A 19,726-nucleotide genomic window follows, 5' to 3' on the forward strand; every position below is an offset into this window, starting at 1 on the left:
AAACTTTTCATTGCTGCCTCATTAGTGTTTGCAATGTTAGGCGCACCGTTGCATTGGCGGTGCACTTTAATGCAGATTTTACTAGAGCTACTGTACATGTAAGTATTAGATTCAACATGACAATTTAGGCCACATTACAGACACAAGACTCAGACTCCCAGAGGTTCAAATGAACCAAACTTCAAAACATATGGTTCTATTGTAATAGTTTTACCTGAGTTCGGGTCTTGTGGTCGTAATACAGACGATAAATTTCGGCTGCATTTGGTTTCAATTATTGCTACTAAAAGTGGTGCAAAGTTATGTATTTAAAGAGGACCGGTCACTAGGTCATATAATTTGAACTGATTAACTGACCTGACCTGAACAGCGCTGTCTCCCTGATTCCACCGCTGTTGCAGAGATATGACCCACTGTTGAGTTGGCTCCCTATATGCTAATTTGGTGTAGTTAGCCAATGGGGTGGAGCTAGCTTTCATGCCTCTGATGCTGACCAATCAGTGCGAGGCAGCTTGAGGGAAGTTCATGCCCTGTTGGTTAACTACAGCATATTACCATATAGGGGCCATATCTATCTACAGGGGTGTCTAGAAAAAACAAAAACAGCGCTGAAATAAGGACGACAGTGCTATGACAGGTCCTCTTTAAATTAAGGGGCAGTTATTTTTTTTACATGTATGAGAGTCTCTATGGATACTATTACTTTTTCCTTACATGACATGGTTGTTTTGTTTTTCAACAGACGCAATGTCGTGGTTACCTGGTTTCCCATAGGGATACATTGAGGTTGCGTTGTAGTCATCCAGTGATTTTACTGTGATTCATGGGTGACCAAATGTCACCGCAATTCTTGTAGTGTGAATGTAACGTTCGCGGACCATCATCCTCACTCACCCGTCGACGCTGTGAACGCAGACTGCTGTGATCTGAACAGACCTCCCTCTTAGGAGACGCCATCACTCACAGCCGCTCTGCCCCGCACCGTCCTCCAGGGTGTGTTCGCGCGCTTGGTCCCGGCCCGCATGTGTAAATAATTTATTCATTATCCCAGATAATCCTGGACTATAAAAAGGGCCCTGCCCTTTCACCCATTGCCTGAGCGTTGTTGTGTATTCCCATGTTAGTCTTCGCAAATGGTCCCTTAGTGTTATCCTGTTCCCGTGCCCTGCTACCTGTATCCTGTATCCCGTGCTGTGTTTGTTCCTGTGCCCTTTCTAGTGTTGGAGTTGTGTTGTGCGATCTGCCATGCCTGCTGTCATACACCATGTCTGGTGTCATTTGCCATGCCTGTTGTCTTACACCACATCTGGTTTAATCTGCCACGCCTGGTATCATCTGCCACGTTTGGCATTATCTACTGTCAAGTTCCATCTGTGCCTAAAGCTTCTGCTGCTGTCTGGGCTATTACAGGTACTCTTGTGGTAGGACTTTGCATAGACTTTGTATACTGTTGTTTGGCCAGCTGCTACTCTGCAACGGCGGTGCGGCCAAGTGGGTTGACATACCCACGGATCATGACAGTGAATACTTGTAATAGTATTCAACATAGCATCTGTTAGTATATTTTTATTTGGGCAGAAAACATTTAATAGTATCAGGTAATTTGGTTGGAAGTTGCTCAACATAAGTGATAGTTTTCCCTTTGAAATCAACTGGTGTGCATTGGATGTGACGTAGAATACAACTGGAAGTTGACGTCTTTCTGATGTCTTCATCTTCTGACTTCAAAGAGAGGCTGTAACGAAGCCACAAGTGCTCTTGACCATAACTTCTCCAACTAAGTTTGAAGAAAGTATTATCATCCAATATTTATAGGTTCATCTTGTCTATGCCCTTTTTTAAACTCATGTTACAATGTACCAAGTTACATCTGCAAAGGACAGCATGAACAAAGAAGAGAATAGAAGTATTCACTGTCAAGTATTACTTATTATACAGTGTCATTCAATACTCAATAGCCATAGAGGCTTCAGCATAATATTTTGACATTGCTGACACACTAAATGACTTTAAGGCTGGATTCACACGAGCACATTACGTCCGTAATGGATGGACGTATTTCGGCCGCAAGTCCCGGACCGAACACACTGCAGGGAGCCGGGCTCCTAGCATCATACTTATGTACGATGCTAGGAGTTCCTGCCTCGCTGCAGGACAACTGTCCCGTACTGTAATCATGTTTTCAGTACGGGACAGTAGTTCCACGGAGAGGCAGGGACTCCTAGCATCATACTTAACTATGATGCTAGGAGCCCGGCTCCTTGCAGTGTGTTCGGTCCGGGACTTGCGGCCGAAATACGTCCGTCCATTACGGACGTAATGTGCTCGTGTGAATCCGCCCTTACATGTAAGAGGAAGTTGTTATGGAGACCGGGTTTTGCTGTGAACATGATATCTCAGGGTTAGTTCTCCTGAGATGGGTCGCTGTAATTCATACGAAGTCAAGGTACTTACAGAGATTGCAGGTTGGTCAAAAGATCAAACTGATTGTGGGGGATGTGATTCAGAGGGTTGAAGGAAATATTCCTATAAAATAGAAACATTATAAAAATAAATACCTGCATGTTGGCTGAATGTGCATTTTTCGACAGCAAGAGGGCATTTTTGTGCATCAAGTGGTAGAGAATAGTTTTAGAGAGGGGAACTGCAAAACGTGGAGAAAGTAGACAATGACAATGATCAAACTAAGTGGCAAACTAAGTGTGATTCTATAAACCAAGAAAACTTCCCTTAGATGCTATAATAAAACCATATCAACCATTGTATAGAAAAAATAAAAAAATCTTTATTTAAAGACACACGAACAGTTGTACATACCGTCTTAAAAGAACACATAAAAACAAATGTACAAAAAGTACACACAATACACATTTTTACCCTGCCCCATGATAAACACTGTCCTTGTGTGTACTTTTTGCACATTTGCTTTTATGGGTGTGTTCTTTTGAGACGATATATACAACTGTTCGCGTGTCTTTAAATAAAGATTTTTGTATTTTTTCTATACAATGATTGATATGGTTTTATTATAGCTTCTAAGGGAAGTTTTCTCGGTTTACATATCTTATATGGGTTCCCATATGCAAATCAGTATATATTGATTATATGACCTTTAAACAATAGGTATTCTTTCTCGGTTTAATAAGTGTGATTTTACCCTACCTCTTATTCTTACAAAGTTTTATATGATACATAGGTTTATTGCCTGCAAACTAGGTTCTTAAAGAGGCTCTGTCACCAGATTTTGCAACCCCTATCTGCTATTGCAGCAGATAGGCGCTGCAATGTAGATTACAGTAACGTTTTTATTTTTTAAAAACTAGCATTTTTGGCCAAGTTATGACCATTTTTGTAGTTATGCAAATGAGGCTTGCAAAAGTCCAAGTGGGTGTGTTTAAAAGTAAAAGTCCAAGTGGGCGTGTATTATGTGCGTACATCGGGGCGTGTTTACTAATTTTACTAGCTGGGCTTTCTGACGAGAAGTATCATCCACTTCTCTTCAGAACGCCCAGCTTCTGGCAGTGCAGATCTGTGACGTCACTCACAGGTCCTGCATCGTGTCGGCACCAGAGGCTACAGTTGATTCTGCAGCAGCATCAGCATTTGCAGGTAAGTAGCTACATCGACTTACCTGCAAACGCCGATGCTGCTGCAGAATCATCTATAGCCTCTGGTGCCGATGTGTCCTCGCTCGTCTGACACGATGCAGGACCTGTGAGTGACGTCACAGCGTGATCTCTGGAGAACACGGCTGTGTCTGCACTGCCAGAAGCTGGGCGTTGTGAAGAGAAGTGGATGATACTTCTATACACAACGCCCAGCTAGTAAAAGTAGTAAACACGCCCCGATGTACGCACATAATACACGCCCAGTTGTACTTTTACTTTTCAACACGCCCAGTTGTACTTTTGCAAGCCTCATTTGCATAAATACGAAAATGGTCATAACTTGGCCAAAAATGCTCGTTTTTTAAAAATAAAAACGTTACTGTAATCTACATTGCAGCGCCGATCTGCTGCAATAGGAGATAGGGGTTGCAAAATCTGGTGACAGAGCCTCTTTAACCTGTGGTATGCGTACCCTAGGGAGAACCTGCCATATCTCAAAGGGGAACATGTACTGTTTTCCTCATGTTGTGCTTTTAATATCTACAGCACAGTGTATGATCTTAGCCTTCAGGTTTCTTTGATTTAATGCAATAGAGTAGTGCTTACCCGAGAAACAATGAGTATACAGTAGGAGTGCACAATCTTTTTGGGCCTGGGGCCACATTGTCAGATTGTCATATTTTACCATTCCTAAAGGCTGTAAATAATACTTAAAGGGGTATTCACATTTTAGACATTTATATCATATTGGCCATTTCCACTTCTCCTCTCTATAAAGATAAAACGCATGCAGCCGCACACTCACCCCCATAACAGTGCCAAATCCACAGTATCTCCCACAAACATAATACAGTACCAGTCCCCCTTAATAGCATGGGGTGATTTATGGAGGGGAGCGCTGGGAGCTCCTCTTCAGCACCGCCATAATGTGTACTGATGCTGTACAGTGTCAGGGCACAGTGTGTGACGCTGCCGGAAGCTGAGGAGGAGCCTGATATGAGAAACAAATATATATAGAGGGGTCTGATCTTGTGTCTTAATTTATTTAGGGGTCTGGACTAAATTTATTTAGGGGTCTGGGGTCTAAATACATTTTGGGTTCTGACCTGGAGAAGTGAAGTAACTATAGGCGTCGACCAGGCCCCCTTGCCACATCAGGCTCCTCAGTGCCAGGCACACAAGGTCCCAATGCTGGCCTGTCAACTTAACTGTAGCTTCCTACTACTACTACTACTACTACTACTAATAATAATAATAATAATAATAATAATAATACTAGTCTTTATTTATATGGCGCCAACATATTCCGCAGCACTTTACAATTCAGAGGGAACATGTAAAGACAATATCAGACATTACATAGTGACAAAACAAATTAACAATTCAAACAAGAGGAGAGAGGACCCTGCTCACAAGAGCTTACAATCTATGAGAAAATAGGGGAGACAAAAATATAAAAAAATTGCTTATTTAGTACAATGGTCCAGCCATTTTTTATAAACACAGGGTAGTAGACATAAAGCTGCATGAGCCGGTCACCAGCCAGTAACTGTGTATAACAAATATGAAGCGCATTAAGGTGCAAGGAGTGTGGGGGATATTTTGAATGAGGGGGTCAGGTTCTGGCCAAGAAAAAGAGTCAGATTAGGCCTATGCCGGTCTAAAAAAAATTTGTTTTCAGGGCATTCTTAAAGGGAATATGTCACCAAATAGAATTTTTTTTAAGTACGTTTCTTTTTATTATTATATTTTTTAACATTTTTTGCTGTTTATTTTTTTTCTTTCACACGGTGGAAAGTATTAAAAATTAAAGAGAACCTTTCACCTGCCCATACATGTGCAGCTGAGTGCAGCATGTAATAGGCAGGGCTTCACAAACACTGTCTCACTTTAAATTTTTTCCTATCTTCCTACGTTATTTACGTATTGGTGCCGTTATATTTGGCGCCCGATATGTAAATAAGCCCCTGAACTGTCAATGGGGCGTTTCTATCTAACTAAATGGCAAGGGGGCGTGACCTCTTCGCTCTGACACTGTCCAATCGCTAAGGACAGTGTCAGGGTGGCTTGAGCTGTATTTCCTCCCACGAGAACACACACAGACTGAGAGAGCACTCTCTACAGAACCACCAGCCTGTGTAGGAGCACAAAGAACCACAGCGCTTAATAGGAGCACAAAGATGGCAGACATGGGGGCCTTCATTAGGCCCCCAGGGTGCCATAGCAACCATCGCCACCCTGCGATTGCATTGCGGGGGCGCGATAAGCTGCTAGAGGGGGGTCGCCCCCTCTTTCTAACGATTTAAATGCCGACGGTCGCTATTGACTGTGGCAGTTAACGGGTTAAACGAGCGCGATCCCGCTCGTTACTGTGAAGTGTTGGCTGTAACATACAGCCGACACCCGCATCGTATGTAGCTTGTTCACTCCGTGAGCCCGTTCCATACTTCCCCTACCCGGCTATGACGTATGGTTATGTCAAATGTCGGGAAGGGGTTAAATAATAATTTGACATGTTTTCCTATGTTGGCCACCAGAGGGAGCACTTCCCAGAATTACAGCAAGGTGAATCAGGCGAAGCAGCCTGACCTACAGCTGTTGTAAATGTGGGAGGGAGACTAACCCCCCCCCCCTCCAGAATTTTTGGCTACAGGCCAGGAAAAGGTGTCTTGAAATTGCTAAGCAGTGTCCAGCTCCCATTTTGGGAGTGTTTTTGGCAGAAGCTACAGGACACACCAAAAGGCTGAGAATGATGAAAGTCAAAATGGAAGCCCCTGCGGTGAATGACTTTTCAGTTGACAGGTTCACACGGCATGTATTTGACTCGGTTTTTGTCATATTTACATCAATGGGAAAGTGCGTCGTTAGTACATACAACACGATTTTTTACATGAGCGTCTTGTCAATTCTTTGGCATGTAAAGCGCGCCGAATGTTCCCATAGTCAATGGGACTCCTAATTATCATTATTCTATATTCATCATACATGATTCTAGATTTATACATGATTCTACGCAAAATGCTTAAAAAAACACGTGAAAAACACATAAAAACGCCTGTGTTTTAAAAGGCACTTCACAAGAAACGCCAGTGTATTTTGCACGTCTACACGTCGTTTGTTTTTTTGAGCGACATGTGAACATGCCCTGGGGGAGTTATTTTTCATTGGCCTGTAGTGTTTATTGCGGTGCAGGGAGAAGACAGAAGTCGCTGTAGGTGAGAAGATTTTTATTTTTTATATTACTAACTTTATTTTTTTTGTTTTGCAGGTTCTGCTCGACCGTTTGGACTACGTCGTAGATACATTGGACTACTTCGTTGATCTACATTTGAAAAAATACATAAAATGGTTAACGAGGGTTGTGCGGGGGAGTTTTCATTTGAATAAAAAAAAAATTCTTATTGTGTATTCAAACAGTGCGGTTTTGCCGCGTTTTCGCCATGCAGCCGAAAACCTCATTAAAAAAATAGTGCTAAAAACACATGCACTATTCGATGTGGTTTTCAGGAAAGACGCGGCAAAACTGCACTGTGTGACTACACCCTTAGGCCCTGTTCACACTGAGTTTTTTTTGCAGGCAGAAAAAATGATGTGCCTCAGAATTCCTTCAGGAATTTTAAAGGCGATTTTAAACTGCCTGCACTTTTTTTCCGCTGTTTTCGTAGCAGTTTTTGTCCGCAGCCATTGAAGCTAATGCAAGAATCATGGGCAAATACTCCCCAAAAAAAGCTCCGAAAATATTTCAATGGGAGGTCAGAGGCGGAAGCCGCAAGAAAGGAAACGCCGATTTTTTTTTTTCCCTGTTAACGGTCAAAAGCCTCCCGGGAAAAAAACACCTCTGCCTCCCATTGAAATCAATGTGGGAAGATTTCGGGGGTTTTATGGCGCTGATTCCAACACGATTTCTGCATCAAATTCAGCGCCAGCAAGCTCTGTGTGAACAGGGAGTTATAGCTCTTTTTTTTAATACTTTATTACCACCTTGGTAATGGCAGTTGTCTGTTTGACTACGTCCATTACTAAGGCGGGGCTTAGTGTTAGCCCCCCACTAACCCCCCCATTATTACCCCGGTACCCACCACTACCAGGGCTTTCGGAAAGAGCCAGGTACGATCCAGTACCCGACCATCTTTAGCGATGGTCGGGCAATGGGGCGGCCGCAGGCTGGTATTATTAGGCTGGAAAGGGCCAAAAACAGTGACCCTTCCCACCCTGGTAATGCTAGGCTGCTGCTGCTATGTTGTATCTGGCTGGTTATGAATAATGGGGGGAACCCCATGTCGTTTATGTAATTTATTCATTTTTATTTTAAAAAAACAACAACTTGGTGTGTCCCCCATTTTCATAACCAGCCAGATGCAATAAAACACCCGCACCTGTTTTCAGCCCTTCCGAGCCTAATAATACCAGCCAGCGGTCGTCCCACTGCCCGACCGCCACTACAGATGGTCGGGTACTGGATCGTACCCGACTCTCCCCAATACCCCTGGTGGCGGTGGGAGCGGGGTAATAATGGGGGAGTTATTGTTAGCTTTTTTACTGGCTAACACTAAGCCCCACCTTAGTAATGGACGTCGTCAAACAGACAACTGCCATTACTAAGGAGGTAATAAAGTATTAAAAAAAACACATAGACATAAGAAAATATTTTTTTATTGAAATAAAAACTCCACCAGACAACCCTCTTTCACCATTTTATTTAAAAAAAAAAAAAAGTAGCGCTCGTGTGCCGCTGATCCTTCATAGCTGCCAATCAGCTGTTTTGAAGGAACAGCGGCGAGCAAGGCTGCTCCGTTGGGCAGCGGCGAGCACTGCTGCTTCGCCAAGCGCCCCCCCCCCACACACACAAACCCCCCTGAAACATTCAACCGCACCACACAAAGACACCCACACAAACCCTTCATGCACACACACACACACACACACACACACACACACACACACACCCCTTACCTGAGGCTGATCTTCTCCAAAATGGCGCTGGCTTTCTCCCTACAAACCAGCTTCTATGCTGGGTCGCTCTGAACTGTGCATGCGCAGTACAGAGCGAGACGGCAGAAGCACAGTATGTAATGAATGGGTATACGCAGTAGTGCCGATTAGAATGAAGAGCCGAAACATCGTACTGCGCATGCGCCGAGTAAAAAGCAGGGACGCACCCGCATTACAGATAGTACGGGGCCAGGCATAAACGCACCTAGTACGCTGCCTGGCTCCTGTCAATCAATTTAACAAGGGAGGGAGGGGGGGTTGAACTGGGGAGCGACGTAAGAACATTTAGGTGCAACGGTGACGCCCTTATTGCATCTAAATGCTCATTAGCATAAACCTAATAAAATGAATTTCTGTACAAAGGAGGCAGTAACCACAAATTGAAACTACACTCTAGAAACAGGTTAGTCTCCTCTACAATAACCTGTTACTAGTTTAATATGGATATTCTGGTGACAGATTCCCTTTAAAGAGAGATAAGGTGGGTGATCTATGGAGAAAAAATGGGGGAGAGATCCTCCAGCTCACCTGACACTTGGCATGTGTGTCGTGGACATCGCACGGAATCTCGTGTCGGCGCACAATGGGTAAAGGCAGACAAAGGCAGAGGGTTGAATCCAGCGTTGTAGAGGGTAAAACGGAATCTTGTTCCAAGTTTACTGGTATCAAAATTAAAAAGGTCCAGTAGGTATGGAGTCCTAGTGTGCAGACAAGAGTGTGTGTCGGTCCAGTCGTGAAGCCTACGCGTTTCAGACGTGTTAGACGTCCTTAATCATGGCTGTTTAATGTTTGGAAACTGGGGCCCTGGTTTTATATGGATAGGTTCCGGTTTTGCAGCTGACATACATAATTGCGTTTCAAAGTGAGGTGAGTCACTGGAGCGCACGCCGGCATGCCTGGGTATTCGGCATGAGTAATAATACGGGTTAACTCAACATCTTAGGATATCCCTGAAGGGAAGGAAAAAAGGCGTCGGGAGCGAGAACGTATATGTTTGTATTAGGTGGCTTTCATGTTTTTTGCTGCCTGCAGGTTTGGAGACGCATGGTCTGGTGTATTGCTGATTACGTAATGCCAGAAGCTTTGTTTGCGTTCCAGGCCTCGTGTATGTTGCTGGACCGCAGGATTGGCCAATCAGAGAAAAGCACCCGACGAGCCCCCAGTAGTCAGCTGTTGGTGCGGTCTGCTAGAGTGCAAGGTAAGTAAGTTTTCCTTCCCTTCAGGGATATCCTAAGATGTTGAGTTAACCCGTATTATTACTCATGCCGAATACCCAGGCATGCCGGCGTGCGCTCCAGTGACTCACCTCACTTTGAAACGCAATTATGTATGTCAGCTGCAAAACCGGAACCTATCCATATAAAACCAGGGCCCCAGTTTCCAAACATTAAACAGCCATGATTAAGGACGTCTAACACGTCTGAAACGCGTAGGCTTCACGACTGGACCGACACACACTCCTGTCTGCACACTAGGACTCCATACCTACTGGACCTTTTTAATTTTGATACCAGTAAACTTGGAACAAGATTCCGTTTTACCCTCTACAACGCTGGATTCAACCCTCTGCCTTTGTCTGGGTGATCTATGCTAAGCTGTTCGAAAGTAAGGGGCCCATATACCATTCTTGCATGGGAAACCTCTGTTTTCTTTGCCTATCCACTTCTTTCTGCTGCACTATATTTTAAACTATACAATATGGTTAGAAACTTTATATATTTTCCACTTTCAAATACCAGGGTAAATCAATGCATGGGATGTTGACCCTATAAACTGTAAATACTGTGTTATAAAAAGATAAGCAATAGTAATTAATGGACATAGACTGCAATTTTTTGTTTAATTGCAAACCCAGATGTCAGCATATCTTCTATGTATAAAAATATATGAAGCTGTAAAAATAAGATAGATTGAAGTGGTTATCTTCATTTGGATAGATACAGTTAATTCGGAAAGTCTTCAGACCCTTTCACTTTTTTCACATTTTGTTATGTTAAGGCCTTATGCTAAAATTATTACAAAATTAAGTTTTTCCCCATCATTCGGCACTCAATACCCTATAATGACAAACTGAAACAGAATTTTAGAAATATTTGCACATTTATTAAAAATGAAAAACTCAAATGTCAAATGGACATATGTATTCAGACCCTTTGCTATGACACTTGAAATTTAACTCTGGGGGCCTCCCATTTCTCTAGATCATCTTTGAAATATTTCTACACCTTGACTGGAGTCCACCTGTGGTATATTCATTTGATTGGACATGATTTGGAAAGACACACCCCTGTCTATATAAAGTCTCACAGCTGACAATATCAGAACAAAAACCAACCATGAGGAGGAAAACTGCCTGAGAGCTCAGAGACAGGATTGTGTGGAGGCACAGATCTAGAGAAGGGTACAACTAATTTTCTGCTGTACTGAAAGTTCTCAAGAGCACATTGGCCTCCATAATTCTTAAATGGAAGAAGTTTGGAACAATCAGGACTCTTCCTAGAGCTGGCCATCCCACCAAATTAAGTAATCGTGGGAGAAGGGCCTTGGTAAGAGAGGTGACCATGAACCCAATGGTCACTCTGGCTGAGCTCCAAAGATCCTGTGTTCAGATGGGAGAAACTTCCAGAAGGCCAACCATCACTGCAGCACTCCACCAATCCAGGCTTTATGGCAGAGTGGCCAGAAAGAAGCCTCTACACAGTAAAAGACAAATAAAAGCCTGTCTGGAATTTGCAAAAACACTCAGACTGTGAGAAACAAGATTCTATGGTCTGACGAAACCAAGATTGAACATTTTGACCTCAATTCTACGTGTCATGTCTGTAGGAAACTAGGCACTGCTCATCGCCTGCCCAATACCATCCCTACAGTGAAGCATGGTGGTGGCAGCATCATGCTGTGGGGGTGTTTTTCAAGTGGCTGGGATAGGGAGACTGGTCAGGTTTGAGGGAAAATGAAAGGAGCAAAGTACAGAGATATTCTTAATGAAAACATGATCCAGAGTGCTCTGAACCTCAGACTGGGCCAAAGGTTCAAATTACAACAAGACAAGGACACTAAGCACAAAGCCAAGACAACAAAGGAGTGGCTTAGGGACAACTCATTGAATGTTCTTGATTGGCCCAGCCAGAGCCCTGACTTAAACCCAATCGAAAATCTTTGGAGAGAGCTGAAAATGGCTGTCCACTGACTGTCCCCATCCAACCTGACAGAGCATGAGAGGATCTGCAGAGAAAAATGGCAGAAAATCCCCAAATCTATGTGTGCAAACCTTATGGCATCATACCCAAGAAGACTGGAGGCTCGTATCGCTGCCAAAGGTACTTCATCTAAGTAGTGAGTAAAGGATCTGAATACTTATGACAATGCAACATTTTAGTTTTTCCTTTTCAATAAGTTAGCAGAGATTACGAACATTCTATTTTCACTTTGTTATTATGGTGTATTGATTGCAGAATGATGGTGAAAAACGTTAATTTATTTTTCAACATAACTAAATGTGAAGAAATGCTGTCTGAAGACTTTCCGAATGAATTGTATATATATATATATATATATATACACCAGTGCTCCCTTCCACTCACCTCGGACGGGTCCCAGCGCGGGACAGCGCGCGCACCGGACTTTAATGATAAATTAGCCTATGAGCACCCTGGACTATAAGAGGGGCCCAGCCCCTTCCTGCAGTGCCTGAGCATTGTTTGTCATATCCTAGTTTGTCTAGCAAATGGTCTCCCAGTGTTTTCCTGTTCCCAGTGTATCCCATATTCTGTAACCATTTATCATGTGCTATCCTGGTCACGTGCTGTGCTGAGCTGTAGTCATGCTGTGCTGTATTCCGCGCCTGTTCTGCTACTCCACGCCTGGCGTTTACTCGCTGCCTAGTCCCAACCGAGCCTGCCTTGCTACTGTCCGAGCTGCCACAGGTACCCTATATGAACTATAGACTTTGACCTGCGCCCTGTTGGCCAGCTGCCATGCCGACAAGGCGGTACGGCCCAGTGGGTCCACGAACCCTACGTGACAGCAACGTTTCAGCTCCACAATAGAGCCTTTCTCATGCTAGTGAAAACATGTATCAACAGCATATATATAGAGGAACTTCAATCAAGAAGTAATTGTACACAAGTAGTGATAATTATCCCTATAAGAACATATATAATATAAATATAGTGTATAACAAACATATATCATAATACAGTGATACAGGTAATACATATAGTATTCATAATGTGAGTATACATAGACTTGCGAGCAGGGTCCTCACTCCCCAGGTTTGAATTGTAAATGAACTTTGTCACTATGTAATGTCTGATATTGTTTGTTTCATGTTCCCTCTAAATTGTAAAGTGCTGCGTAATATGTTGGCGCTATATAAATAAAGATTATTATTATTATTATTATTATTATTATTAGTGTGTCGTTCCAGCAAATGGGCGTACAGTTATGCCCTGAGGATGAAGCGCGCAAAGGAGCTGTGCACGCTTCATCTTCAGCGGGTGTCGGCTGTAATATATAGCTGATATCCCGCTGCAACGGCGGCGATCAGTTCTCTCCGATCGGCGCTGTTTAACCCCTCAAATGCCGCTGTCAATAGCGACAGCGGCATTTAAGTGAGTGACACAGAGGGAAGGGGCTCCCTCTGTACCCTGTTGGCCCCCCGCGAAAATCGCGGGATGTTGATGGTTGCAATGGCAACCAGGTAGCCTAGCAACACAAGTAGTGCAGTGTATTGTACAGGGGATCAGAAGAGCAGATTTTCCAGTCCCCTAGTATGTGTAAAATAAAAAGTGAAAAAAAAGTTTAAAAAAAAGTTATAGATAAATAAATAAATAAATAAAAATTTTACGTAATAAAAACAATAATCGCCTTGTTTCCCTGATCAAGAAAAAAAAAATGCAAAAAAATACAAAAACTAGATATAATAGGTATCGCCGCGTTCGCATCGGCCTGACCTATAAAAATATCATATTATTTATCTCGCACGGTGAACACCGTAAAAAAAACAATAAAAAACAATGGCAGAATTTCCTTTTTTGGTCACTTTGTTTCCAAAAAGTCGCACGTACCCAAACACGGTACGCAAAAAACAAGCCCTAACACAGCTCCGTCAACAAAAAAATGTAAAATTTATGGCTCTCAGGATATGGTGACACTAAAACATTTTATTTAGAAAAAGTGTTTTTATTTTGTAAAAGTAGTAAAACATATAAAAACTATATAAATTTGGTATTGCCATAATCGTATCGAACCGCAGAATAAAGTAAACATGTTGTTTATACTGCACAGAGAACGCCGTTAAAAATGTATAAGAAAAACTGTGAGAGAATTTCTGTTTTTGGTCTCCTCATTTCCTAAAAAAATTAATAAAAACTGATCAAATTATCACATGCACCCCAAAATGATACTAATAAAAACTACACACTCAATACCTATAACTATACTTGTGGACATATCAAATATCTAAAAGGAAGAAATAACACAAAGTACAATGTATGTACCATGCAAAAATATAAATACTTATTACAATGATCATAAGGACATATTGGCCATCAAGACCTAAAAATAGACAAACAATTAAAATACAATAGTGTGGAGATAAATGAGGACTATATATAATAATATAAATATAGAAAAAGATAGAAATCTTGCAGCACTCCAATATGTGGAAAAATGGTGGTTTTATTCAGTTAAGCCTTGACAAAGATCCCATTGAGACGGATCGAAACGTTGCCTGCCTGTGGGGTGAATAAAGCACATCACCTTTTCTCACCAATTTCCTTGCAGTGCTGTCTCTTCATTTGAATTTATATATATATATATATATATATATATATATATATATATATATACATCAAGATATATACATACATTTTTCAGCCATAACATTAAAACCACACACTGCTACCTGTCAAGGGTTGGGATATGTTAGGCAGCAAGTTAGTTCTTGAAGTTGAGGTGTTGAAAGAAGGATAAATGGGCAAGCGTAAGGATCTGAGCAACTTTTGCAGGGGCCAAATTGTGATGGTGACTGGGTCAGAGCATCTCCAAAATTGCAGGTTGTAGGGTGTTCCCACGATAGTTAGTACCTACCAAAAGTAGTCCAAGAAAGGAAAACCTGTGAATTGATAACAGGATCATGAGTGCCCAAGGCGCAATGATGCCTGCGGAGAGCAAAAGTTAGCCCTACTGGTCTGTTCACACACAAGAGCTATGGTAGCACAAATTGCTGAAAAAGTTGATTCTGGTTGTGATAAAAAGGTGGCAGAACGCACAGTGCATCACAGCTTTCTGGTTTGGGGGTTTTAAAGCTGAAGACTGGTCAGAGTGCCCATACTAACCCCTGCCCACCATCAAAAGCATCTACAATGGGCACATGAACATCAAAACAGGTCCATGGAGCAATGGAAGAAGGTGGCCTGGTCTGATTAATACAGTTCTTTTTTCTACATCATGTGGTTGGACAGGTGTGTGTATAGTGCTTATATGAGGAAGAGATGGCGCCAGGATGCACTATGGGAAGAAAGCAGGCTGGCGGAGGCAGTGGGATGCTCTGAGAAATGTTTTGGTGAGAAACCTAAGTCCTGGTATTCATGTGGATGTTACTTTAGCATGCACCACCTACCTAAACATTATTGCAGACCAAGTAACCCGTTTACACCTATCTAAACATTATTGCAGACCAAGTAACCCCTTTATGACAACTGAATTCCTTAATGGCTGTGATCTTTTTCAGCAAGACAATGCTCTCTGCCACACTGCAAAAATTATTCACTACTAGTTGGGGGACATAACATAGCATTCAAGATGTTAACTTGACATCCAAATTCCACAAATCTTAATCCAATCAAACATCTGTGGGATGTGCTGGAGAAACAAATTCGATCCATGGAAGCACCACTTTGCACCTTCTAGGACTTAAAGGATCTGCTGCTAACATCTTGGTGCCAGATACCACAGCCCACCTTCAGAGGTCTTTTGGATTCCATGGCTCGATGGGTCAGAGCTATTTTGGGGGAATGAGGTGGACCTAGACAAAATTAGGCAGGTGGTTTAAATATTATGGCTGAACGGTGTACAGTACAATTATAGCCATGTATGATCAGCCTCAAGTTTTTATACCATACGGGTAAAATTTCAGTAATATGTTGTATATAATTACATAACAATATTTAAATCACAAGAGTTTGCGTTTCTTGAACCACTCCATATTTGCATCATTAAATTTTTTTTAAAGACAGGCAGGTTAGGGCCTGTTCACATCAGCGTTCGATTTCCGTTCCGGGGTTCCGTCAGAGGTTTCTGTCGGGTGAACCCCGCCACGGAAAGTGAAAGTGAAACCACAGCTTCCGTTTCAGTCACCATTGATATAAATGGTGACGGAAACATCGCTAATGGTTTCCGTTCGTCACCATTCCGGCAGGTTTCCGGTTTAACAACGGAATCAATAGCGGAGTCGACTGCGCTATTGATTCCGTCGGATCTCAATGGTGACTGAAACGGAAGCTGTGGTTTCAATTTCACTTTCCGTTGCGGGGTTCACCCGACGGAAACCTCCAACGGAACCCGGAACGGAAAGCGGACAGTGATATGAACAGGCCCTAAATGACCTTTTTAATGGGCAATACTCACAATTGTTGAAGCTCTTGCAAGTTAGTGAACAGTGATGGCGGCAGGTCCCCAATCTGATTAACAGAGAGATCTCTGTCATTGAATACAAAAAAATAATAATAAGGGTTATTTGATTTGTTGTGAATGATGTCTCCACCTTTTATTTTATCTAATCTTATGCACTTACCCTTTCCTTTTCATTTCTCCTGCACCACACTTAAAGAGGCTCTGTCCCCACATTATAAGTGGCTTATGTTGTACATGATGTGATCGGCGCTGTAATGTAGTTTACAGAAGTGCTTTATGCTAATGAGTTTCTTAATGAACAACTGGGCGTGTTTTACTTTTTGGCCAAGTGGGCGTTGTACAGAGGAGTGTATGACGCTGACCAGTCAGCATCATACACTTCTCCCCATTCATTTACACTGCAGATAGCGATATACAGTGAAGGAAATAAGTATTTGATCCCTTGCTGATTTTGTAAGTTTGCCCACTGTCAAAGTCATGAACAGTCTAGAATTTTTAGGCTAGGTTAATTTTACCAGTGAGAGATAGATTATATTAAAAAAAAACAGAAAATCACATAGTCAAAATTATATATATTTATTTGCATTGTGCACAGAGAAATAAGTATTTGATCCCCTACCAACCATTAAGAGTTTAGCCTCCTCCAGACCAGTTACACGCTCCAAATCAACTTGGTGCCTGCAATAAAGACAGCTGTCTTAAATGGTCACTTGTATAAAAGACTCCTGTCCACAGACTCAATTAATCAGTCTGACTCTAACCTCTACAACATGGGCAAGACCAAAAAGCTTTCTAAGGATGTCAGGGACAAGATCATAGACCTGCACAAGGCTGGAATGGGCTACAAAACCATAAGTAAGACGCTGGTTTAGAAGGAGACAACTGTTGGTGCAATAGTAAGAAAATGGAAGACATACAAAATGACTGTCAATCGACATCGATCTGGGGCTCCATGCAAAATCTCACCTCGTGGGGTATCCTTGATCCTGAGGAAGGTGAGAGCTCAGCCGAAAACTACACGGGGGGAACTTGTTAATGATCTCAAGGCAGCTGGGACCACAGTCACCAAGAAAACCATTGGTAACACATTACGCCGTAATGGATTAAAATCCTGCAGTGCCCGCAAGGTCCCCCTGCTCAAGAAGGCACATGTACAGGCCCGTCTGAAGTTTGCAAATGAACATCTGGATAATTCTGAGAGTGATTGGGAGAAGGTGCTGTGGTCAGATGAGACTAAAATTGAGCTCTTTGGCATTAACTCAACTCACCGTGTTTGGAGGAAGAGAAATGCTGCCTATGACCCAAAGAACACCGTCCCCACTGTCAAGCATGGAGGTGGAAACATTATGTTTTGGGGGTGCTTCTCTGCTAAGGGCACAGGACTACTTCACCGCATCAATGGGAGAATGGATGGAGCCAAATCCTGAGTAACAACCTCCTTCCCCTCACCAGGAAATTAAAAATGGCTCGTGGCTGGGTCTTCCAGCACGACAATGACCCGAAACATACAGCCAAGGCAACAAAGGAGTGGCTCAAAAAGAAGCACATTAAGGTCATGGAGTGGCCTAGCCAGTCTCCAGACCTTAATCCCATCCAAAACTTATGGAGGGAGCTGAAGATCCGAGTTGCCAAGCGACAGCCTCGAAATCTTAATGATTTACAGATGATCTGCAAAGAGGAGTGGGCCAAAATTCCATCTAACATGTGTGCAAACCTCATCATCAACTACAATAAACCTCTGACTGCTGTGCTTGCTAACAAGGGTTTTGCCACCAAGTATTAAGTCTTGTTTGCCAAAGGGATCAAATACTTATTTCTCTGTGCACAATGCAAATAAATATATATAATTTTGACTATGTGATTTTCTGTTTTTTTTTTTAAATATAATCTATCTCTCACTGGTAAAATTAACCTAGCCTAAAAATTCTAGACTGTTCATGTCTTTGACAGTGGGCAAACTTACAAAATCAGCAAGGGATCAAATACTTATTTCCTTCACTGTAGCTATATCGCAGTGTGCAGCTGCATACACAAACACTAACGTTACTGCAGTGTCCTGACAGTGAATATACATTACCTCCAGCCAGGACGTGATGTGTATTCAGAATCCTGACACTTCGCTAATACAATCCCGACACTACAGCACAGCAAGCATAATCTCGTTTGAAATGACAGGTTACATCGTAATCTCGCGACATTACGCTTGCCTTCCTGTAAATATCACAGAGACGCTACAGAAGTGACAGGATTCTGAATAGACAACACGTCCTGGCTGGAGGTAATGTATATTCACTGTCAGGAAACTGCAGTAACGTTACTGTGTGTTTATGTGGCTGCACATAGCGATATAGCTATATCGCTATCTGCAGTGTAAATGAATGGGGAGAAGTGTATGACGCTGATTGGTCAGCGTCATACACTCCTCTGTACAACGCCCACTTGACCAAAAAGTAAAACACGCCCAGTTGTCCATTATGTAAAATATAGGCCACTTATAATGTGGTGACAGAGCCTCTTTAGAGAGGCTCTGTCACCAGATTATAAGTGCCCTATCTCCTACATAATCTGGTCGGCGCTGGAATGTAGATAACAGCAGTGGTTTTTATTTTGAAAAATGATCATTTTTGAGCAAGTTATGAGCAATTTTAGATTTAGTTTCTTAATGCCCAACTGGGCGTGTTTTTACTTTTGACCAAGTGGGTGTTGTAAAGAAGTGTATGAGGCTGATCAATCAGTGACCAATCAGTGACATACACTTCTCATTGTTCCAGCCCAGCATGATCCACAGCACAGTGAGATTGTGCAGTAAAAGAAGCTGGGCTGGAACAATGAGAAGTGTAGGACACTGATTGGTCACTGATTGGTCAGCCTCATACACTTCTTTGCAACACCCACTTGATTAAAAGTAAAAACACACCCAGTTGGGCATTAAGAAACTAAATCTAAAATTGCTCATAACTTGCTCAAAAATGATCGTTTTTCAAAATAAAAACCACTGCTGTTATCTACATTCCAGAACCAATCAGATTATGTAGGAGATAGGGCACTTATAATCTGGTGACAGAGCCTCTTTAAGGTCTATGTACACCTTTTAAATAGTTTTTCTTTTTCTTATAAAAATGTCCATCAGTATGTTTGGTGCAACTTTCTAAATACATTTTATTAAAAATTATTTTTACTTTTTGAGATACAGCTGCTTTGTGTCAGCGGCGCTGACAGGTTCAGTGACAACGGGTCCTGTGTGTCTCTGAAATGTGGCATGTCATGTGTGTTGTCCTGTACTACAGGGAGGAAATAGAGGGTTATAACTACTTGTTCAGTACACAGAACATCACACAAGCAGGAGATAAACATCAGGAGCATGGTCATGTGACTCCAAGTAAGACTGGCTTAGGCTTCGCTCACATCTCTGCTAGTGCTCTGTTCCGACGTTCCATCTGAGCTTTCTGTCGGAACGGAGCCCTGACAGACACAAACGGAAACCATAG

At 42.4% G+C, this 19,726-nt stretch overlaps 1 protein-coding gene across 4 annotated transcripts in view; it reads right to left on the reverse strand.

Moving 5' to 3' along the window:
- LOC142659478 (relaxin receptor 1-like) overlaps window positions 1-19,726 on the reverse strand; it is a 635,204-nt gene that overhangs the window by 68,469 nt on the left and 547,009 nt on the right. For all 4 annotated transcript variants that reach the window (XM_075835648.1, XM_075835650.1, XM_075835649.1 and 1 more), the window contains 2 exons: window positions 16,233-16,304; window positions 2,455-2,526 (listed from right to left, as the gene is read on the reverse strand). In XM_075835648.1, coding sequence (XP_075691763.1) covers window positions 2,455-2,526; window positions 16,233-16,304 — 144 coding nt within the window. The remainder of the gene's footprint in view (window positions 1-2,454; window positions 2,527-16,232; window positions 16,305-19,726) is intronic.

The sequence above is a fragment of the Rhinoderma darwinii genome, chromosome 8 (assembly GCF_050947455.1).
Source record: "Rhinoderma darwinii isolate aRhiDar2 chromosome 8, aRhiDar2.hap1, whole genome shotgun sequence".
Taxonomy (NCBI): Eukaryota; Metazoa; Chordata; class Amphibia; order Anura; family Rhinodermatidae; genus Rhinoderma; species Rhinoderma darwinii.